The following is a 17258-nucleotide window of genomic DNA, read 5'->3' as shown; positions in this document are numbered from 1 at the left end:
GCCAAGCAGGAGACAGCAATGGGCACATTGAGGGGATTTAAATGTGGACAAGCAGCTCTGTGTTAACCAAGGTGAAGGTTTCTTGTTCACACTAAACAGGTACCAAAACTTGGAGCATCCACAGTTGTTCTCAAGGGGCCATGTTTCAATTGATGGAATTTGCTATTCTGGGTAGTTCATTCTTAAAAAGCACAGCCTTGTGAATATAGTTCTAAGTTTAAGGTTGTACCTTAAACATACAGTATTTGAATGAATTGTTCAAAAGTGTTTAATCTTCCAAAATCAGAGTGCAGGATCCCGTTTCTGAAGAATATAGTTTATGCCAAAAAAGAAAAATCAAGAGTTACTGCTCATCTGAGCTAAATTCTTGAGTGTCTTTATAAAGGAAGATACTTGAATTTAAAGAATTTGGGATAAGTAGCAAATTTTTTAATATCAGCCTAAAAAATGCACTTCATTTTTAATTTAATCCAAGTTCTTTAGGAAAATACCCTGAGACACAATACAGTATGCTTCTGAAAATACTGAGGGGATGATTTCCAAAGTATTGTACTGCATAATTTAAAGATTTATTCCATGTGCTAAAAGATACTCACCTGCAGGACACTTAAATTTGCACACAGTTAAAATCTCTACTTGTACATCAGTTTTATTATGTGCTGTCCCTTGACCTTTGGACCAGGACATCATTCATGTCTCTCTTTCCCAGTTTCACTTTCAACTTACTTAACACTTTCAGGTTGACTTTGAGTTAAATGGATTATTTAGCAAAGAGCCTTTTACTTCCTGCTCTTTGCTGCTGCTTCCTGGATTCTGGTGTTACTGTTACACAGGGAACTAAGACCATCCCTAAATCCTGATTTTCTCTGCCCTTTTCTGTGGTTTAAAACTGCATATGCATTTATAATGTAGGAAAACCAGAATAGCATTCCCTATTTTAGCAGTATCGTGTTGACTCAGTCCTAGGATTTATTAAAATTAGGCTTGGATTTGTCAGCGTGAGCTGCCATGCTTTGCAAAATAAACTCATGTGGTTGATACATGATGCCTGGATACCAGGATTGGAAGAGAAATCCTGCTCTCTGGAAATTTTATCAGGATTAAGTGCGGTGTCCCACGCTGTAACCTCCTGCTGCTGTGGTTTGGAGTGCATGTCTTACCTTTACAGGAGGCTGGAATTCTGTAGGATGCAGGGCTGGGTTGGAAAGCAGGGGGACACTGATTTGTGGAAGTGGTGACCTGACCACTTCCTGCAGCTCCAAGCTGCAAACAGGAGCACAGAGTGCTGTGCTCAGTCCGTGGCAGGAGGAAGCATCAGATGCTCCACTTGGCTCTCTCTGACTCCTGGGGCCTCGAAATTTTAAAGCTGAAATATTTTTATATGTACTTTCCTTTCTGCCTATGAAAAAAACAGGTTGGATCATGACTTCTTGCATTCCTTTAGCATCCTTCTGGTGAAGGAAAGTTGTGAAGGTTACCTGCTAGGAGTATTAAAAATGTCCTGTACAACAGATGTGAGCACAGGCATTGAATTACTTCCAAAGACTCGTGTAGAGGGGTTAAAGCAATACTCAGGCGTGCATTCTCTTTGAACTAGGGTGGAATTCTGCCTTGGGAGCAGTTTTACCTAATTAATTGCCATGCAGAAACAGCAGTAATTAACAAGGATGTGTTGATACTGGGAACATTTATCACCTGGAGCTGCTCTAGTCCTGCACTCCCAATTCCTGTGCCCATTGTGCCTGCCTGTTTGGCTGTCACCCTTCAATAACTGGGGCTTGTGCACTTTGTCGTGGGATATTTGGCAAACTCCACAAGGCTGAAAGATAATAATGGTAATAGAAGCTTGTGAAAACAGGCAGGTGTGTAGAAAATGGGCTGTGTAAGTGTTGTGGATGAGCATTACCATGCAATATGAAGCAGGAGGAATTTCACAGGGGAACAAGCCATTACAAATGGTCCAAAGGTGAGAAAAGCTGCAGGTAAAACATATTCTTAAATATTGAGGTTGGAAACATTCATCAGAAGCCTTGGAGCTCCTGGCTGTAGCATTTGCAAAGCCGCTTCTGACAGGAGTCTTGAGAGAATCTGCTGTTACTGCTTCTAGCAGGCTGTGAGAGAGTTCAAATGTGACTCAGTTCAGTTTTGAAACCTGTGGTTACATGGGTTTTGAGGTTCTGCTTTATCTTCTGAAGAAACAGATTTCAGTGACCATTCTACAGTCAGAAGTCTTTTAAATTGTTACTCTGCCTGAGAGGAGGCTGTGGTGAGGAGGGTGTCAATCTGTTCTCCCAGGAAATAGGGGATAGGACAGAAAGAAATTGCTTCAAGTTGCCCTAGGGGAAGTTTAGGTTGGATATTAGGGAAAATTTCTTCCCAGAAAGGACTGTCCAGCCCTGGCACAGCTGCCCAGGGCAGTGGTGGAGTCCCCATACCTGAAGGGATTTAACAGATGTGTGAATGTGGCACTTGGGGACATGGGTTGGGAGTGGATTTGGCAGTGCTGGAGGGATGAGTGGACTTCATCTTGGAGGGCTTTTCCAACCTAAAGGATTCTGTGATCCTACTTAAGCTGTGCTGTGTAATTTTGAGGTTCTGGGAGGTCTCCCTCACAAAGTGACTCATGAAAACATCCAGCTAATCAGCTCCCCACTGCAATATCCAGGTAATTGCTGCTTCTGATCTCTGCTACGTCTTTTGGGGTGTGGAGAGACTTTTCCTGCTGAAGCAGAGCCTGGTGCCCTGCAGCTGATGAGTGCCTGGTCTCAGAGCAGGCAACCCCCTTCACTTTCCCCATCACAGAACTTCCTCAAGATCTTTTCACCTGATGATTCGCATGATCAATGAGTGATAATGAACAAAGATTTTAAAATACATTTTTGCAGTTGGATTTTAAGAAGTTGGTAGAAATGGAATAGGTGTTTTTTCTCCCCATGAACCAGGCAGGGCCCCAGCACATCCCAGCACAGAGGGATCAGCCTCTTCTGTAAAACCACCAGTGCCAAGAGCCCCATTGTGCCTGGGTGCATACAAATCCTATGATATCAGGAGATAAACCTGCAACTCCATCAGAGCTTACAATCCTGCCTTGTTCTTGCCCTGGGCCTCAGGGCAGGCTTTCACAGCCAGGCTTTTGGGTAAAACCAGGGCTTGGAGAGCATCTTCTTCTCTAGAATGCATTTACATCTATCTCAGTCTTGGTTTTAAGCACCTTCTGAAAGTTGGACCTTTTTGGTCCTAACTGAGCATCTGGAATATTTCTGGGTGTTAAATCTTCCTCTGAACTTCCTTGAAGTACTCTTTGGTTTCTCAGCTGTTGGTATGTGATCACCTTATGGAAATCTGGCTGCTCCTCGTGACTATCCAACTGCAACTCCATTCATGGTTGAGCACTGACATGTTCTTAATCACAAATCATGGTAATTCCTCAGTTCAGCTTTTTCCAGGGCCTTAAGGAAGTTTGCAGTGAGCCCTTGCAGTGCTCACATTTAATAAATGGGAGCCTGTGACCTCCTCAGTTGTGTCTCCACGTAGCTGTTGTAATTTCAGAGGTTTCTGGCTCTGTTGGGAGGCTTTGCCCCCTCTCTCCTCTGTAGCTGTGTGTGTGGCTGAGCTTGTATCCGACACCTTCAGGGATCCAGGGCGGACAAAAGGAGCCACAAAAGCCCGTGGGCATCCCGTGGGTTTGACAGGATCCTTTCTATTTTTTAGTACAGGATGCTCAGATTCACCAGGCCCTCACAAAAAAAATGTAATATTGCCAAAATCACCTTCGTCCTGGTCTGTAAAGATGTGTGTGTTGCTTGCTCAAAAGTGGTTATAGCCTACTAAATGTGACAGAGTTTGTTTAACTGAACTTTTTCCTTTGTAACTGATGAAAATAGCCTTAAAAGGAAGCTCAATTCCAGTGGGGACTGTTGCAGTAGCAGTATTTTGGTGTTCTTCTCTCCCTTTTGACAAGAATCACTCCAAGAAGTGGTGATTAATATAGTGTTTTGAATTATATCTAGTACAAACCCATAATAATCAAATTGTGTGGTGGTTCTAAATTGGCACTGGTCTCAACTTAGGGGAGGATTAGCCTTGAACACTATTGTTTGTTCAGAGTCTGTTGAATTTGTTGGTGTTGGGTAAGTTTTTTGCCATGCAGAAAACAAGGAAATAATATTGATAAGCAAACACAATATGGATGGTGGGACTGTTTCACAAGATAAGATTTCAGTTTCCGTATATACTTGCCTGGGAGTCAATCATGCTTTTGGATCAACCACTATAACGTGGAGAGAAAACAACAGAACGTCACAGTGACCTGCTGGAAACTTCCCTGAGTTCTGGAAAGGGAAAGGCTTTGGCAGAAGAGTCACCATCAGGAGGTGAATGAATGCATTGTCCAAACCAGCCTGACTCGTTCTGTAGATCTTAAATCCACTCTTAAACAATCTCTGATTTAAAGTTTCAAATTATTGCTTGGTGGCTCTTATAATTAAAAGCAAACCAGTTCAGCAAGCATAGAGCCAGAGAGTGTGTGAGGAGTTAATCAGCTTAAACTCACACCCAGGAATCTCTTTCCTCCCTTCATCGTGTGCTGGGTGAAGAGGTTGAGGTCTTTGGGCCCTGTAATTACTGCTGTTTACACCTGAAGCTTTGTACAGGTAACCTGCTCCTCTGACTTCTCAGAATCTGCTTTTCCACCTCCATTTTTAATGCTGGCTTTTAGAACTGCCTGATTCAGTCATTCAGGGCTGTGTAACTTTGTTTTAATGTAGGATCTTGGTTTTTCTTTCCTCTTTCCAAGCCTTTTTCATTTGTCTTGTACATAAGCAAATTTATCAAGTGTCCAGCCCACAGGGGCAGGACCTTGTCTTTCTCATGCTTCTGTTGGAGTGCAGGCCAGAGACTTCAGCTGGCCGTGGCTTCAGTGTCTCCTGCACTGCAAGAACCTGTTCCTACCATCCCTACATACAAAGTGGTTATCAAACAGAGGGGAATCATAGATTTGATTGTGTTGGAAAAAACCTCCAAGACCATCAACTCCAACCATTCCCCCAGTGCTGTCAAGGCCACCACTCAAGTGCCTCACCCACACAGATTTAAACCCCTCCAGATTTAAATCTTCAACCACTGCCCCAGACAGCCTGTGTTAATGTCTGTCCATCCTTTCTGTCAATAAAGATTCCCCAATATCCAGTCCGAACCTCCCCAGGTACAACTCAAAGCTGTTTCCTCTCATCCTGTCCTGTTCCCTAGGAGCAGAGCCCAACCCCCCCAGTTGTCCCCTCCTGTCAGGAGTTGTGCAGAGCCACAAGGTTCCCCTGAGCCTCCTTTTCTCCAGGCTGAGCCCCTTTCCAGCTCCCTCAGCCACTCCTGGAGCTCCAACCCCTTCCCCAGCTTTGTTCCCTTCCCTGGACAAGCTCCAGCCCCTCAATATCCTTGTAGTGATGGGCCCAAAAGCACTGACTGATGCATCCCATAATATACCACAGCCATAATTGTCACTGATTTAGTGGCACCTCTGAGCTTCTGCAGAGTGCTCCCATCACTCTTCACTCAGCCAGAGTCACATTTTCTTTTGCAGGGCTCAGCTCAGTTAGGAAAGGGTGTCAGGGCTGTACAGGAGCAGGATCAGACCTTGGAGGAGAGAAGAGAGCAGAGGATTTCTTGCCCATTCTTCCTCCCAGGGCAGTAAAACCTTGACTTGACTCATCCATGACATGTAAATTCCCTCTAGTGCAGCAAGGAGAGCTCCTTGGGCTGTGCTAGGCTCTCCTGTGCCAGCTCCCTGCCAGAACTAGTCCCAGCACGAGGCAGACACAGAAAATGCTCCCAGGTGTGAGGGGGGTGGGATTGGGAGTGCTCTCGTTGCCATCTCCTTAAGATTCCCTGGAGGTTCTTGCCACCAAGGGGGGAAGAAAAACCCAAATACACAAAAAGCAGTGGGAGAGGGGTTCCAGGCACTACCTGTGCTTCTGCTTCTGGATGCTCTGATTGCTTTGGGTTACTGAAGTTATCACAGGTGCCTGAATTTTAGCTGTCAACAGTGGTTTTATTTATTTATTCATTTTGAAAGGTGGGAGAGAGAACAGCAAACATTTCTAAGGTTACCAAGAGTCAAGTGTGTCAAGTAGGGAGCAAGGAAATAAGTAAATCTAGACATAAACAGCCTCCAGCCATGTGGCAGTAAACACCACTGTACCTGGAGTGGTAACTCAGCAGCAAAGCAGTGTCCTGGGAGCACATTCGTGCCTGGGAAGCATTTGGCACATCACACTTCTTCCATGGGCACCAGTCCTGTGCAGGATGGGACCACACTGCCCAGTGCAGCTGGCTTGTGCCTGCCCAGAAGCTGTCAGGAAGTGCAGAATTGCACAGCCTGTCAGCCCCTGGAATGTGCTTGATTTCCTTTCTGGGTTTCACCCCACCTTTCTGAGCAGAAATGAGCCTCAGAACGTGGCATTGAACTTCTGGGCTTTTTGTAAGTGCCATTTTAAGAAAGGAGGCAAACAAGTTCTGTTCGTGCTCAAGTGACCTTAAATGACTTGCAGATCTGGACTGAATTTTAATTAATGTGTTAATTTGTTTCCAAAGTTTATCTGTGGTTCATTTTTCCCCTCAGATCAAGCCTCAGAGGTGCAGGTGACAATGATGCTGACGGAAAGCTGTAAACTCAGAGGGCTTCACCACAGGTAGGGCACGCAGGGCTGGTGACAAATCCATGTCACTGTGAGGTGGAAGTACCTGAGCTAAACCTCCCTGGGGAGAGGGAGCTCTTTGGGAATTCAGCAACACTTCTGTAGAATCATGGAATGCCAGGGTGGCTTGGGTGGGAAGGAACCTTAAAGCTCATCTCTGCCATGGGCAGGGACACCTTCTACTATCCCAGGATGCTCCAAGCCCTGTCCAGCCTGGCCTGGAACACTTCCAGGGATCCAGGGGCAGCCACAGCTTCTCTGGGCACCCTGTGCCAGGGCCTCAGCACCCTCCCAGGCAACAATTCCTTCCCAAGATCCCATCTATCCCCATCTGGCAGTGGGAAGCCATTCCCCCTTGTGCTGTCACTCCATGTCCCCAGTCCCTCTCCAGCTCTCTTGGAGCCCCTTTAGCCACTGGAAAGGGCTCTGAGGTCCCCCTGGAGCCTTCTCCAGGATGTTCCCAGCCTTACATAATAAAGACCTTAAAACAGGTTTTTGGTGAAACATACCTAAAATAGAAAGAGAATGAACCTGCCCTACTCTCCTCATTCCAAATGAGCTGTTGTCCTCCCTATTATAAGTCAAACTATTTTTAAAAAGTCCAAAATGTTTTTTTTTCCTACACTGCTTCTGAGGCTGGGACCATCACGGGTCTCCAGAGCTCATGGATGGGACACCTGGCTGTGAGAAATTTTCAGGAAAGAGTAAGAAAATTCAAAATTAAAAACAATTGTAAGTCACTGGTGACTTTGCTAATGGTTTTCAATGGAAAATACAGGTATTTTAAAAAGTGATTATTGGAAATTGAAACTGGGTCCAGTTTGGTTTGAGTTTCTATGAATTAATTGATATATAATATATATATATATATGTAATATTATATATCTTCAAAGGAAGATGTGCAGAGACACTGCAGCATGGAGGTTACCTGAGCCACAAAAGGTTTGGAAAGACCCTTAAAGAGGCTGATTCAGAACTAAAATTTTCAGTTCTGTCACTTTGAAGCAGATCAAACATGTTGTTCTGACTTTTTTTTGTTTAACTGCTATAATGGAAGTATATATTTTATATCTGCAGTTGATTTAGAAAGCTGCACCTCCCAGTTTAGGATATAGCACTTCTGTGTATCACTTGTATTCACAACAATTTATGTCAACCTTCTTGGACCAAGTGAAAACCTTTGGAGGGTTCTTCATAACAGGCAAATAGTAAAATATTTCATTCATTAAAAGAAGTAATGTCTAAGGCTTCAGTTATTTGGACACCTTGTGCTCTGCAACTCCTAATACAAGATCAAATGCTTTTCTTCCATGTTGAATTAATTTTATTGCTGTGTTTAGGAATCAAAAGTATTTTTATCAAATTTCAGTTCCATAACATTAGGAATTTCTCTGTCTTCCAGGAATCTGCTGCCTATCACTCATGTCTGTATAGAGGAGGGAGAGAAACCAATGGTGCTGCTGCCCTACATGAACTGGGGGAACCTTAAACTCTTCCTGCGACAGTGCAAATTGGTGGAGGCCAACAATCCCCAGGTACCCTTGGGCATGTGGGACTTTGTGCCCATCAAGCCTCCTTTTGCTCTGGCACCTGAGTTTGTGCCACCAGAGGAATGGTTGTGGCACTCTCCTGTTCAGTGTGATAGCAGGAGAGCTGCAGAGGTGCCTCCCCAGCAAGTGTTTGCCTTGTTTCCCACCAGGAAAGCATTCCTGGCTGTTTATAATGGGTGTTCAGAGGGCAGGAAGCTGTCACCTCTCATTAGGGTAGGAGCTCAATCAATGCATCCTAAAATTATATCAAGAAATAAAATTGTGGATTAAATTAAGGAAAATCATGTATGGAGAAATTTCAGATTTACTACTTTTGGTATCCCAAGCTATAAATACATGCAAGATTTTAATTAGGATGGAACTGTGAAGTTGCAAAAGGAGCTGAAGCAACAGCCTTTGATATTGGTTTTGGAAGCAACAAGGATTTTGGCTGTGCTTCTGCCTGGAATTTAGCTGATTTCCAGGGAAACAAAGTGAAAAAGGTGTGGGAAGAGGTAAAATGGACCATTTTTTGCCTATGTCCACTTCCAATCAAACAAAAAGTAGGTGCAAAGAGTAAGGCACTTGCAAGATGGAAGTATTTTCCCTTGACACGTCAAAAAAAGAAGTTAAAATTTAGAGTAAGGCACCATGATGAGTGCCCATAGGTGGTTGTGTCTGTGGGGCCTGGAAGGGGAGGGGGCACTGGGACACAGCAAACCCAGTAACCCTGCAGGTACTGGGCTGGAGGGGCTGATGGCTGCTGCTCTGGGCTCTTGCAGGCGATTTCCCAGCAGGATCTGGTACACATGGCCATCCAGATCGCCTGTGGGATGAGCTACCTGGCCAGGAGGGAGGTCATCCACAAAGACCTGGCTGCGAGGAACTGTGTGTAAGTACTGTCCCCTCTGCTCCTGCATCTCCCTGCACTCAGCCTGGCTCTCCTTCAAAATGCAGGGTTGGGGTCACTAGTGCAGTCAGTGAAGTTGTTTTTCTCCAAAGCAAGGGGAACCAGGAATTGTGGTGCTAAAGAATGCAGAACATTCTCTCTGTAATGCTTCAGCTGCCTTTGTCTGTCACTTTTTCAAAGGCTTGAAAAGAATTAAAACTTCCCTTCAACTTAAATAAAAACCTGGAATATCTTTGACAGTTTATCAATGGATAGATTTTTGTTTGAAGTTGGTTTTCTTAATTTTTTCTCCTTAAAAACGGAGTTAAAGACTTTGTTCATTGGTAGATTTCTTAGTTGCCAAATGATGGATAGATACAAATGGAATAGCAGGAATGCCAGAGTGGGGTTTGAGACCATCTTCAGGCTGGAATACACTCCAAAATGTAGAGGTGGAGGTGTTTGGTGGCCTTCTAGGAACCCAGTCACTCAGTGGCCACCATCTCTGCTCTTGTGCCCCGTAAGGATGCTCAGTGTGATGGGGCTCCTGACACATCCTGTTCCTAATTTCTCTTGCTTTTCCTCACTACTGAGCACACTGAGGAGGAAGTGGGACCACGGGAGACAGAGATCACAAACATCAGGGCCATCACCTGGAGCTTTATGTTTGGAAAGAGAAAGAGGTGCCAGTAGCCAAGGTGCCCTGAAGGACTTTGTTCCACCAGCCCCTCTTTGTTCCCCAGGTTTGCTGTGGGTGGTGAAAGGTTGGGAAGTGCATCAGACCCATGCCCTAATTTTGGGAAGGGAACCAAGATTCCAGTGATCTTGGCAGGTTTAAGGGAGGAAATGCTTGCGGTCTCATGTGCCCATGGCACAGCCAGTCCAATTACAGTGGACATGAGAATTACACAAGTCAGGGCTGTCTTAATTGCTGGGGAATTACCCTTTGCATTGAATTTGTTTTCAAAGATGTCTTCTAGGAATTTCTCTGAACTCTTAAAAATTACTAGATAGGAAATTTCCTGTTGTGTAAATTTTGAGGATAATGAATTGGTCTGAAAGTGCATAAAAATAAAATAAATAGGTATCTGAGACAGTGAAGAGGGAAACACACAGAGCATTTATATTTCATTTTTCTCAATAAAAGAATAATTGGCAAGATGAGAAGACAACAAAAACCAAATTGTTCCAATACCCCCACCCCAGTGTTCCTTCTGTATTTTTGTCATACAATGTTGAAGCCAACATCTTTGCCATATTCTGAAGTCAGCTGTTCATGAGAACACTGAACTTTATTACACACTGTTTTAAGTTCAAAGAGTTTGAATCACATCCCAGAGGGGGCGAATTCTCTGTGCTGTTTTGAGTCATCTTCTCTTGATTAAAGTAAGTTTCCCTTAGTACCCTACTTCTGACAAGCATCAATAGCTGTTGTGGAGGGAATGAACAGTTTTTCAGCTGGCTTAATAAGAGACACGCTTCTGGACCACAAAGTGTACTGGTTGGTTAAAGGTATTAACTGGCTCTTTCTTTGCTTAGATCTTTGCCTCATTATTGCCACAGTTACTAGAGCTACTAAGTGTTTATTTGCTCTGGGGGATCTCCAAAAGAGCAGGAGTAACTTGAGGCAGTTACTTGTTTGCTTTAACAGTATTTTTTTTTTTTTTTGCACTTTTAAGTGTTTGGTTTTGTTTGACCAAGCCTGCTGATTTTTGTAGCGCTTATCAGTTGGCACAGAATAAATTGGTGCTGTGATAATATTTGCTAATCACAGAGCAAGTGTGTCTTGATGCAGGAAATTGCCAGTGCTTGAGATGTGGTCTAGCAGTGCCCAGGTAGATGCTAAGTGTGGACCTTAGGGCTGGGCAGAGCTGTTGCTGGGAGGCTGCAGGGGTTGCTGAAGCTGCTGTTTCTGTGCCCCAGCATCGACGACGGCCTGCAGGTGAAGATCACGGACAACGCGCTGTCGCGGGACCTGTTCCCCATGGACTACCACTGCCTGGGGGACAACGAGAACAGACCAGTCCGCTGGATGGCTCTGGAAAGCCTGGTCAACAATGAATTTTCCAGTGCTAGTGATGTGGTGAGGCTTTTTCCCCCCTCCTCTTGCATTTTGGAAATGTGTTTTGTTGACATTTTTCTCCTTTTTCAGCTGTTGGAGAAACAAAGAATCCCAGAATACTTTGGATTGAAAGGGACCTTTAAAGCCCATTTAATTCCACCCCCTGCCATGGACAGGGACAACTTCCACTGTCCAAGGTTGTTCCAAGACCTATCCAGCCTGACCTGGAACACTCCCAGAGATCCAGGGGCAGCCACAGCTGCTGCTGGACACCCTGTGCCAGGGCCTCTCCACCCTCATAGGGAAGAGTTTCTTCCAAATACCCCATCTAATGCTGCCCTCTGTCCATGTGCAGCCATTCCCCTTTGTCGCATCCTCCCATCCGTTATTTATAGTTCCCTTCCAGTTCTGGAGAGGAAACCTTCATGCACCAGAAGGTGCTGTGATGTCTCCCTGGAGCCTTCTCTTCTCCAGGGGAACCCTGAGTTCTCCCAGCCTGGCTCCAGAACAGAGATGCTCCAGCCCTTGGAGCATTTCTGTGGCCTCCTCTGGACTTGCTCCAGCAGCTCCAACATCCTTCTGACGTTGGGAACCCCAGAGCTGGAGGCAGGGCACCATGGCACTGGATAGATAACAGTGGCTTGTTCAGAGCACCATCTCTACTCCCACTCCTGCATCAGCAGCTCATGGCAGATGGTTCAGGGGTCAGTCAGGCCCTTTGTGCACAGCAGAAGTGCCCCTTGCTCCTTTTCCCTTGGGAGCACTGACAGGGAACATAGTCAAGTTCAGGGAGCTGCACTGGCACTAGTCTGCTTTTCATAAAGTATCCCAGCTTGGAAGGGACCCACAAGGATCATCCAGTCCAGCTCCTGGACCTTCACAGGACACTCCAACAATCCCAAATGCTCCTGGAGCTCTGTTAGCCTTGGGGCCGTGCCCATTCCCTGGGGATCCTGTTCAGTGCCCCAGCACCTTCTAGAAGTCCATGTGGCCATCCATTATTCACCTTGTGCTCTGTCTGCTCAGCACAGATCTGGTCCAGGCACAGCTTCCCTTGACAAATCCACACTGGCTGTTCCCAGACATCCCTGTGCTTCACAGACATGGGATTGAGCTCCAGGATAATGAGCTCCCTAACATTAGCAGGAGCTGGTGTTTGACTGTGAGGCCCATAGTCCCCCAAATTCCAGCTGTTCCAGAGGATGCCTTCATTCCAGTGGCCAGGAACTTCTCCCAGCTGAGGTGACCTTTCAGAGATAAGAGCAGTGTTGCAGTGACCTCAGCCTGTTCCCTCAATGCATCCCATCCAGGATGGTGGTCTGGTGCCAGTTTGGGAAACTTTAGAGAAGTTCTGGTTGTTTTTTTTCCCTCCATGGTCTCTGCAGCCATGTAAACAAGAAAAAGAAGGAAGGAAGGGAAGGTGCCAGTTGTGCTCCACATGTGTATTCATTGGAAAACACATGGGAGTTTGTGTTATACCAAACTTGAAGACAGAAGAGGAAATGGAAGTTGCCTGTAAAAGCATGTTTTTAGAGAGCTAAACTAACTCAATCAAATGGTGTTTTTTTTATTTTTACTTTAAAAAAAATCTGGGACATGAAAGTAATTACTGTTTGTGAGAAATCAAAGCTTATGTAACAGCAGCAATGAGATGTGGAATTTTATTAGGATGAGTAAATCTCATTATTGTAACCATTCTTGAAAACTCCAGTGCAATTCAGCATCTCTTCCAGCCCATTTTAACCAGAAGTCCTTTTTTTATTGCTTAGAGATAAATGCCACCCACCTTTTAACACACAATTCTAACTGCAGACACGTGGCCCTCTGAGTTTTTGTGGAGTTCAAAAATGAACAGTTTTTCTGGGTGTAGAAAACACCATGTGTCCTAAATACCAGCTTTGCATCTACCTGGACTCCTTTCACAAAAAGCTGATGTCAGATGTTTTTGTGGGTTTGGAGGGAACAAACGCAGTGATCCATCGCATGTAACAGGGAATGGGTGATGAAGTCTGGTACAAACAGTGTCTGTGTCTGCAGAGATGCCATGGGGTGTGTTCCAGGCTTGCTTTTTGGATGACTTTCTTTCAAATGTGTTCGCTGGCTTGAAACTTTCCTAATAATATGTTGCTCCCCTGCCAACAGCTCTATCAGTCAGCCAGAGTGTAGGAAAACAAACACAATTCCTGCTGAATCTTAATTCCGTGTTTTTCCTGCTGTTGGACATGAAACTCTGCATCTCTTCATGCCATTTTTGTACAGCTACCTATAGAATTAGAACAGAGTGGTTTTGCTTGAATCACTCTCTAGCTCATCTTTATGACCACCCTTGTGCCTCATCATTGTTCTCCACTGCAGCTAAAAAGGGGCTTTATTTCCTTTGGTGGTTGTTTGGAGCAGGGCCACATCTGTGCCCCTGCCCTTCTCTGCCATTCCCACCTGAAAATATCCCTTCCCTATGGCTTGGGTCAAGGCAGTGGTGGGATTTATCTTAATTAAAACAAGAATCATGTGAGTTTTGCATGATTCTGCCCCTTTTTAATGAAAGATGATGTGTAATTTGAGTAGTGAGTCACAAGCGTGAAGTATCAGCCCCATCTCTGGTCTCCTGGGTCTCTGGATACCAGATAATAAATAATTTTCCTTGTACTCAGCTAGTGTGTGGATTCATAGATGGATTTTTCATCACTTTAAACTCCTTTTGGCAAGGGTTGCTAGCTGAATGTGTTGGATGCTGATTGAGCTGTCAGGTTTACTGAGATGAAATCTCTTTTTTTTTTTCCTGAGTCCTATTCCTGAGCATACTCTCCAAATATACAGATGATTTGGAATAAAAAAATTATAATTTCATTTCTGATCCTTTGAATTTCACAGACTTTTTTGAGGACTTTTGAGGCATTCTAAAGAAGCAAAATGTAAAAAAGTAAATAACAGTTTTATACAAGACAATCATTCAGTGTTCAGTATTGTTTAGATTTAGGTGTTCTGTAATTTCATGTTAAAAAAATCCATTATTTTTAAGCATTGATATCTTAGTGCAGTAAGATTTTGAGTTTATTTCAGTTTCCTGGAATCACAGGTTGGTTTGTGTTGGGAGGAACCTTAAGACCATCTGGATCCTACTCCCTGCCAGGGGCAGGACACCTTCCATTATCCCAGGTTGCTCCAAGCCCTGTCCAGCCTGGCCTTGGACACTTCCAGGGATGGGTCAGCCACAGCTTCTCTGGGCAATTTAACACCAGTTGTGTGATTTTTCATTAGCCCAGTTCAAGACATGTTGACTTTGGTTATATAAAGCATTTATGTACAGCTTTCTTACTGTGTGTAATCCTCCTTACAGGTGATTTTGTGCCCTGGCTGGAGGAGCTCTGGGGGTTCAGGATGTTATGTTAATGCCTGCACTGTTCCTTTTGCAGTGGGCCTTTGGGGTGACGCTGTGGGAGCTGATGACCCTGGGACAGACCCCCTACGTGGACATCGACCCCTTTGAGATGGCAGCTTATTTAAAGGATGGCTATCGAATAGCTCAGCCCATCAACTGCCCCGATGAACTGTGAGTGCCTCTGCTGGGGAAGGAGAACAGTGCTGCTTTGTGCTTGGGCTGCTAAGCCAGGCTGCCCAGAGAGAGAGCCAGGGCTGCCTTTCCTTGCCTGTTTGTTCTGCCTGTCAGACAAACCCTGGGGTAAACATTGCTTGTGGAACTCTGGCTCTGGGGTCCCCAGCATCAGAAGGAAGTGGAGCTGATGGAGAGAGTCCAGAGGAGGTCTTGGAGATACTCTGATGGCTGGAGACAATCTGGGAGTGTTCAGCCTGGACCAGAAAAGGCTCCAGGGAGACCTCAGAGCCCTTTCCAGTGCCTAAAGGGGCTCCAGGAGAGCTGGAGGGGGACTTTGGACAAGGAGTAGAGTGACAGGACAAGGGGGAATGGCTTCCTATTGCCAGGGGCAGGATTAGATGGAATATTGGGAAGGAATTCCTCCCTCTGAGGGTGCTGAGGCCCTGCCACAGGTTACCCAGAAAAGCTGTGGCTGCCCTGTGCCTAGAAGTGTTCCATGCCAGATTGGACAGGGCTTGGAGCACCCTGGGCTACTGGAAGGTGTTCCTGCCCATGGCAGGGGATGGGACCAGATAATCTTCCATGTCCCTTCCAACCCAAACCATTCCATGCTTTTATAGCAGTTGAGCAATTTCCAGTGAACTGTCTACTTGCTCCTTCCTGGATTGCCATGGGTTATGTCCTAAATCAAGCCAGGACCTCTGGTGACAGCCCCTTTGCTCATCATTCCAGGTGTCCATCCTTGGAAGGAGCTGTTTAGCATTGTGAACCATAAGATCCAGAGCTCCTTGTCTCTCTCTGGTTGCTCAGCCAGTTTCCCAGTGCCAGATGCTGTTTTGCTTTTCAGGCTGGGGCTGTGTTTGCCTGGCTGACAGGGCTCCCTTGTGCTCCATGTGCCTCTGTGTTGCAGGTTTGCTGTGATGGCCTGCTGCTGGGCCCTAGATCCTGAGGAGAGACCCAAGTTTCAGCAGTTGGTGCAATGTCTCACTGAATTTCACGCAGCGTTGGGAGCCTACGTCTGAAACAGCAGCAGAAGGTGGAATTCCCTGCTTGGGAGAAGCCATGGCATCCATCTGCAGCTCCATGCATCCCTCGGACTCGCACACGTGATGTGTATAAAGCAACACTACAGGGAGAAAGCACTTCTTCCAAAACACTGTGCCTTAGAATGCCTTAGTAGTCTCAAGTTTTTTTGTAAGACCTCTTGGTGTTGAATATTTCCTAGATATCACTTTTGCTAAGTTAAATTGAGACCTTTTGGTTTGCCATCAGGATTTGTAAAGTGTAGAGATAGTGAACTGAAACATGAGATTTGGATGGACTTTGCACTCTGACAGCAGACACATGATTTTTTCAGAAGGGTTTATGGAACTGGTAGAAAACTGAGGAGAGGGGAAATGAAAAAAACACACTGCAGAAAATTTTCCCTGCTTTTAACAAAATGTTGAAACTGAATCTTTCTGACCAGCTCTAGTGTTTGTACTTGTATGTATCTGGAATAGCTTTTTAGTATCAACTTCTTCTATTTTGAGACAACAGCACATTATGGTTGGATCCACACATCTTACCTTTTTAACCCATTCACAGATGTTCTTTGGAAAAGCTGGTCTTCAGGATACAACATCTCCTTTCTAAAGCGATGATGTAAAAGTGATCCCAGTTTACCTCATATAGAGAGTGGTGAAAGTGGGGTAAGAATGGTGCCCCTCCTTTCACATCAAAGGATTTTTGAGATGGTTTTATGTGCTAACTAAAGGCCTTCAGAGAAGCGCCAGAGCAGTCCCTGTGTGGGAGTCTGTCACCTCAGGCTTCTGCCCCACAGTTTCTCTTGTTCAAAAAGGTACTAGTTGTTTTTTATGGGCTTTTATGGCCTGAAATGGGCTTAAATATATAAATATATATTTGTAAAGACACTTGCAGAGTAAAGAATGTTTTTCTATTACACCTAATGTGAAAGCTTGGTCCCTCACCTTGCCCTGTGTGTGGATTGTGCAGGTTGGTGGTGGTTAGGTTGGAGCTGGCAGGAAGAGAAGGGGGATTACCTGCCTTCCAGTGGAACTGGTCCCTGAGACTTCAGGTATTATCCTGCTGCCTTCCTTAACCCAGAGATCCATTCCACCCCGGCTGTTTTGAGTTGAACATTGCTCAAGAGGACTGAACTGTTTTTTCAGCAAAATGTGTGATGGATTCAGGCTTTTTCTATATGTAACAAAGATACTTGCAGGATAGCTCCTGGTTCTCCTGGTGAGCTGTAGGCTGCATCCTCTGCCTGGTGGCACCATGAGGAGGGTTCAGCACAGTGTGGGACAGGAAGAGACAAAAGAGAGAGCCTTTTGTCTCTCAGCATCTGCAGCTGAGCACCCGCTGCCTCGAGTGTTTGTGCAACTGCAGGGGTGGGACACTGCCCTGACAGGCTCCGGAGCCATCGGAGTTTTAAGGAGACTGCTGTGCAAGTACGAGCAGCTGGATTTGGCTGGGTCATGCAGATGTGCAGCTTCTGTTCTTTCCAGAATTGTGAACCTTGCTGAAGAAGATT

General features: G+C 45.3%; 1 protein-coding gene across 2 annotated transcripts in view; it reads left to right on the top strand.

Moving 5' to 3' along the window:
- The window catches only part of RYK (receptor like tyrosine kinase), a 53819-nt gene extending 37153 nt beyond the window's left edge, over positions 1-16666 (top strand). For both annotated transcript variants that reach the window (XM_021541446.3, XM_077785603.2), the window contains exons 10-15: positions 6614-6683; positions 8092-8224; positions 9001-9110; positions 11031-11190; positions 14583-14719; positions 15633-16666. In XM_021541446.3, coding sequence (XP_021397121.3) covers positions 6614-6683; positions 8092-8224; positions 9001-9110; positions 11031-11190; positions 14583-14719; positions 15633-15744 — 722 coding nt within the window. In that variant the 3' untranslated portion in view covers positions 15745-16666. The remainder of the gene's footprint in view (positions 1-6613; positions 6684-8091; positions 8225-9000; positions 9111-11030; positions 11191-14582; positions 14720-15632) is intronic.
- The last annotated feature ends 592 nt before the right edge of the window (positions 16667-17258 follow it).

The sequence above is a fragment of the Lonchura striata genome, chromosome 9 (genome assembly GCF_050655825.1).
Source record: "Lonchura striata isolate lonStrDom1 chromosome 9, ASM5065582v1, whole genome shotgun sequence".
Classification (NCBI taxonomy): domain Eukaryota; kingdom Metazoa; phylum Chordata; class Aves; order Passeriformes; family Estrildidae; genus Lonchura; species Lonchura striata.
This window is presented reverse-complemented; position numbering and strand designations above follow the sequence as displayed.